General features: G+C 53.4%; 1 protein-coding gene across 2 annotated transcripts in view; it reads left to right on the forward strand.

Moving 5' to 3' along the window:
• The window catches only part of CALML4 (calmodulin-like 4), an 11,003-nt gene extending 6,229 nt beyond the window's left edge, over positions 1 to 4,774 (forward strand). Inside the window, exons 3-4 of one of the 2 annotated variants that reach the window (XM_012664847.1) lie at positions 1,095 to 1,283; positions 4,464 to 4,774. In XM_012664847.1, coding sequence (XP_012520301.1) covers positions 1,095 to 1,283; positions 4,464 to 4,561 — 287 coding nt within the window. In that variant the 3' untranslated portion in view covers positions 4,562 to 4,774. The remainder of the gene's footprint in view (positions 1 to 1,094; positions 1,284 to 4,463) is intronic. The other variant, XM_012664846.1, reaches the window with a different exon arrangement.
• The last annotated feature ends 1,197 nt before the right edge of the window (positions 4,775 to 5,971 follow it).

A 5,971-nucleotide genomic window follows, 5' to 3' on the forward strand; every position in this document is an offset into this window, starting at 1 on the left:
AGAGAAAAGACTGGAAGAAAACCCACCCAAACGTTACCATGTGTTCTTTCTGGTGCTGGGATTATGGGTGATTTTCAACAATGGGAACATATAGGACTTTTATAATCAGAAACAAACAAGTTTTGCATTTTGGGTTTTTGTTTTTTTAAGGAAAAATAAAAGAGACTGGTTTGAGAGGCTGAGGTGGCTGTTTGCACTGGGGGCTGGACACTCGGGAAGGATGGACTGGCCCAGAGGAGGGGGTGGCCTGGGAAGAGCACTTGACCTAGAGCCCACAGGCCACTTCTCAGTTCTGGCCCTCAGCTCCCTCACCTCTCGGATGGGTCACCACCATCCACGGGGTGACGGGAGGTCCCGTCGGAGCGTGCCTGCAGCGGTGCTGGAAGCTCGTCCTGGGGCAGGCCAGGCTGGGCCCAGGCGGCTCTGAAGGCCTGGAGCCTGGTGATGGGATGCTCAGTGGTCTGATACCCATGATCCCCCACTTTCAGCTCCAAAGGGGGTGGTTTCCTTGATTTCTGTCTCCTCTGAACGGGAAGTTGTGGTCAGGGGAAGTGTTGGTTTCTGCAGTTGTAGCCGGCCAGGGCTTGTGCAGGGCCCCCACGGGTTCCTGGAGGAGGGTTAGTTAGGGTGGAGGCTGTGGGGAGGTAAGTGCCCAGGCTGGGACTGAGGCTTGAGGCCCAGGTGGGGTCACCCGTCCATCCTGGTGGAGGCAGCCCAGGGGGGTGGACACGTGAGCCTGTTTCCCTCCAGCGCAGGCCAGGAGGGACTCACTGGAAGGCAGAGGAGGTGCAGCCCGTCGTGGTCCTGCCCTGCTCCGTGAGGTGACAGCACACCCTGAGCTTCTGTCCCCTCAGTAGGCAAAGCAGGGTGATAATAACCGCTGTCACTAGGAATGTTGTTGAAATGAGGAATATCCAGTTCAGTGAGTGGCCTGGAGGGGCCGTGTCCTCTTCACCACAACCACTGTCCCGTCCTGGCGCTCCCTGAATTAGGTGCCCTTGAGACAGCCCTGCAGGCTGGGCAGGAGGCCACTTGGCTTCCCCAAGAAGAGCCATCTCCCCCTTGCTGACTCTGCTGTGTTTGGGGGTTTCTAGACAGAAATGGAGAACTGGATTTCTCCACTTTCCTGACCGTTATGCACACGCAAATAAAGCAAGAGGACCCAAAGAAAGAAATTCTTCTGGCCATGTTAATGGCGGACAAGGAGAAGAAAGGTTACATCATGGCGTCCGAGCTGCGGTCAAAACTCATGAGACTGGGGGAGAAGCTCACCCACAAGGAAGGTAACAGCCTGGGGCCTATCTCCCAACAGTAGGAGGGGGCAGGGAGGTGGGGGGAGGACACCAAAGCCCAGTTGGTGCCCCCAGGATTGTGCAGGCCCCTCAGTCGATGTGGGCCCAGATGTCCTGCCAGGTGAGCGCTGGACTGGAGGCTGGGGAGGAACCAGAGGCCCGGATGGGAGAGGGGTGAAGTCGGCCAGGTGAAGGAACAGCCTGGGGAAAGCCCAGCTAGAGTGCCCAGGCAGCAGGGCATCTACTCGGCCTGACCCCGTGTTTATGCTCTCACTGTGGGTCACTTAGTGCGTTTGACACCCCGGGAGCACACGTGTCCCCTTCTACTGATAAACAGGTGAGGTGAGTGGCTTCCGCGCAGCAGAGCTGGGAGTCACGCAGGCAGGTCTGCTAGACACAAGCCCCCGCCCCAACTCAGGCGCTTTCCTGTCGCCACAGTGGTCTCTGAAGTTGCCGCTGAGGTCAAGGGTCTCCGAATTTGCTCCCTTTCCTCCCGACTCAGGCAGCTCTAAGAGCTCTTCCGGAAGGCAGCATGGTGGGGGACTTTGCTGGGACAGCTGGAGAGGCATTCCTGGTCACTGACCCTACAAGGGGGCCTTTGCCGCACACCTTCCAGCAGCCCAGCACGCCCTCCTGGCTTTCCTGGGAACGCCCTTTGCACGTTGTAAAGGGGACCCCAGCGCTGGGCCATTTGCAGAGTTTCCAGCCTGCGGGCCCACTGCAGGGGCCAGTCCTGCTCTGTCCCCAGTGGCCATGTCCCCCCGCCCAGGGAGCCTGAAGTTTCTAGTTAGCCTGCCCTGCTTCCCTGTGGTTGGGACGGGAGGGCTGGGCTTGGCCACAGTAGGGTGCAGGAAAAGCCTTCAATAACTCCTGGCCTTTAGCCTCTGCTCACATCACAACAAACCTCTGGAGGGGTTTAAGGTTATGGTTTAAATTAGGTTTGAATCCCGGCTCCCCCTTTCCAGGGAACCTTGGATGAGTTTCTTAACCACTCCCCCGCTCGTCAGCTTCCCCGCTGGAAATGAGGTCTCAGTAGGCAATTCCTCAGGCCCCTCCAAGAGCTACCAGTCTATCAGCCAGTCTGCTCAGATTTTTCATCTGCTGTCGCAAAGGCACAGCACAGAGCATTTAAAAATAGCGCTACAACAGGCAGAGTCACCTTCCCCGCGTTTTCGGGCTTGCCCCCATCACGATCTCGCCTCTTACTGTGGCTGTTTTCCTGTGAATGGGGGACGACACTGGCTGTCCTTCCCTCTCAGGCTCCGAGGACACTGCTGGGCCCTTTGGTGCCCGGTGGAGTGTTAGGAGAGAGGGAGCAGGGCCTTAATTCTATGGTTAATAACTCCTGTCTAAAGCAACGACATGGCCCCCACACTCACACACATCATTTGTTTAACCGGCAGAGGAACATGTCAAAGAAACTGGTTTGTGCTCCAGACAAGCAGGGAGACCGATTTCCCTCCTTGCTGTGGAGACAGGAAGGATGATAGCAGAAGTAGGAAGCCTTTACCCTGGATGACTAAAAGGCAATTTCCAGTTTCATTAAGAAGCACCCTTGGAGTGGCCGCCAGGGGCGGCCTCCCTTCCGAGGCTGGGGACTGGCTGACTTCAGCACCTGGCTTTTTTTTTTTTTTTTTTTTTGAGACAGAGTCTCACTCTGTTGCCCGGGCTAGAGTGAGTGCCGTGGCATCAGCCTAGCTCACAGCAACCTCAAACTCCTGGGCTCAAGCGATCCTCCTGCCTCAGCCTCCCAGGTAGCTGGGATTACAGGCATGCGCCACCATGCCCGGCTAATTTTTTCTATATATTTTTAGTTGTCCAATTAATTTCTTTCTATTTTTAGTAGAGACGAGGTCTCGCTCTTGCTCAGGCTGGTCTCGAACTCCTGAGCTCAAACAATCCACCTGCCTCGGCCTCCCAGAGTGCTGGGATTACAGGCGTGAGCCACCGCGCCCAGCCAGCACCTGGCTTTTTTAAGGGTCTTGGACGTGAGGCACGGTGGCCGGCGGCCTACCCAGGAGGCATGCTCGAACTCAGCACCGCCGGCCCGCTGCCCTCTCCCCTCCCAGGCGGGACGAGGCTGCCGCCCCTGGCCCTGGAGCTGATGTTGGGCCTGTTCCCTGGGACGGTTTTAACCAGCTGGCTGACGGTAGCAGCTTCTCCATGAAATGGGCTGAATTACGGTCTCCTCGACATTCCCAAAATATTTGCAACTACCATCAGCTTAGGTACAGAGCGTAGTAATTATACTTTGGAGCATGGCTAAGCAGAAAATCGCAGGATATTTTCTAACTGTTGAGAGTCACGTGTGGAGGGTGTCTAGGGCTGGGAAGCTGACACAGGGCAGTGACACAGTTTTTGCAGGAGGGTGAGGATGGTCCAAAGAGCCGCCCAAGGTAGTTTGGCCCCAAGAGGCCACCACGGAAAATATAAGCCGAAATGGCTCTTCTTGCCAGCGCCTGGGACAAACTAGTATTTTGTCTCAGGAATCTAGAACCAGAAGAAACAAGCAAATGAAGTGATTTTTTTTTTTTTTTGAAGCAGTGCAGAACAATGGCAGTTTTATATGCTTTGAGCTTTTAGCACAGTTGGATTTATTTTTCTCTCATAAAACCCCCACCCCCAAAGCGCACTTTTTTAAAGGGGGTAATGGTAGCAGACACCACTCGTCACTAAGTCCTCGGTGTGGGGGCAGGGCGGTGAGGAATGCCAGTTTGGAAGAGCAGGCAGGCAAGTGGGGGGCAGGCCACAGCCTGGGCTGGCACGGCCCAGGATGGAGCCGCCGAGATGTCTGTTCTGCTGGGAGGCTGGGGGAGGGGGGTTGTGGAAGGTAAAAAATCCAGGCCAAAGGTTTCTAGAAATAGAAGTTCAGGTTGGGGGGGGGGGTCACATATTTTCTTTAAAAAAAAAAAGTAAAGCACAGGGTGGCTTCGGTGACTGAGTCCTCACCAGCACACCTCCCTACTCCCTGCCCTTGCGAAAACCTGATTAGCTCAAAACTGAATGCGTGGTCTCCAGAGGGTAAGGGGTGGGTTGTCCCTTTCTGTTCACTCATCTACTTCCTGGTCAATTGGACACTCAGGGAAGGCGCACAGGGAGCCCCAATCCCCAAAGAACTGTTTTATAACGGAACACTAAGCCAAACTGAAAAATTAATGTGATTTATTGCAGTGGACGATCTTTTCAGGGAAGCAAATATCGAACCAAATGGCAAAGTGAAATATGATGAATTTATCCACAAGATCACCCTTCCTGCGCAGGACTACTGAATGAGGAGAACACCAGAGAGCCTCCCCTGGGCCTGAAAACTTGGACTGATTAATTTTTAACAAGAAAAGTGTTCTTTTCACTCTAGGGAGATGGCAAACACAGCGGCAAGATGACATTACCCAACTGTAGCAGAGGATAACTAGCAATAATAAATGATGTCAGCCACGGTATTAGCATGTCTTTAATAAAAGATTTGTATTGATTTTAGTAACTACCATTAGTCCGGCCCTTCACAGCAGGGAAAGAGCCTGTGGTTTAGAGCCAGGCTGGGTGCCAGTCCTGGCTCTGCCACTTCCCAGCTGTACGACTTTGGGTAAATCCTTTCACCCCCTGAAGCTTCAGGATCCCCCAGGAAAGCTGAATTCTTACTTCTTACTTCATGGAGCCCATTGCGGAAGGACGAAGATAATGATTTGAAAATGCCTTTGCAACCTGTAGGGCATTGTGAAAGCCTGAGTTATGCTTCTCCTAAAAAGAGCAATCTACCAAAGACCTTATTCTGGATTGGGTGCTGGAACCATCTTCCAAGCTAAAGCCAGTGCTACTGAGAAGTAGCAACCAAGAGCTAAAACAAACACTTATGGCGACATTTCTTGCAGCACATAGCCCACTGACAGATTCTCATTTCCAGCTCAACAGACAGTGACAGAGCTCAGGATCTTCATTCACGAACAGAGTGAAACACACACGCTAAAGTGAGGCAGCATCCGCTGAGCAGTGGGAAGTGGTCTAACTTTACGTGCCACCCCAGATGAAAGCAGAGGATGTGAGCTTGCATTCACTGAGGCCTTACGGAGCTTGAGAAGACCCTTTCCAATGCTCCTGTCAGAATTGTGAGCTGTCCCCTGGGCTCTCCTATTAGGCAGAGAGGTTCTGCTCAAGTGGCCCAGACTGATCATGGCCACTGCCCCAGGACTAAGGGAGAGAATTACGGGGAGTAACAGGCCACGGCCAGGATTCAAGAGCCCTGGAAAACTGTAGTAGGGGCACCGAGCCTTCAGGAGCCCTTCCAGCTCAAGTGGCTTTGAGTTACACAGCCAGGAGGTGCCAGGCTGGTGCCACCAGGGATTCAGAGTTGCCCATGCACTTGTCAAATCTATGGATCCATTGGTAGGGTCAGCACACCCCTAAAAAAGGGCTGGAGTACCCCACCAGCACAGGTGATGGGGTGAGGTACGGCGCTCTAAGTATACAACAATTTTCATGATATATGTATCAAAATTGGACTCTCTGGACTGTGGTTTTGTCTAACGGTGCCTTAGTGGCTAAAGCAGAAGAAAACCAAGTCAAGACAGGGGTATGTCTTCTGGGAGGTTGTATATGACACAATCTTTTACTAAAGGCTGGGCACTGGGAAAACTTCAGGGGACAAAACAGTTAGTCTTGGGGCAACCACCTCACCGATGCTG

The sequence above is a fragment of the Propithecus coquereli genome, unplaced genomic scaffold (assembly GCF_000956105.1).
Source record: "Propithecus coquereli isolate 6110/MARCELLA unplaced genomic scaffold, Pcoq_1.0 Scaffold92, whole genome shotgun sequence".
Lineage (NCBI taxonomy): Eukaryota > Metazoa > Chordata > Mammalia > Primates > Indriidae > Propithecus > Propithecus coquereli.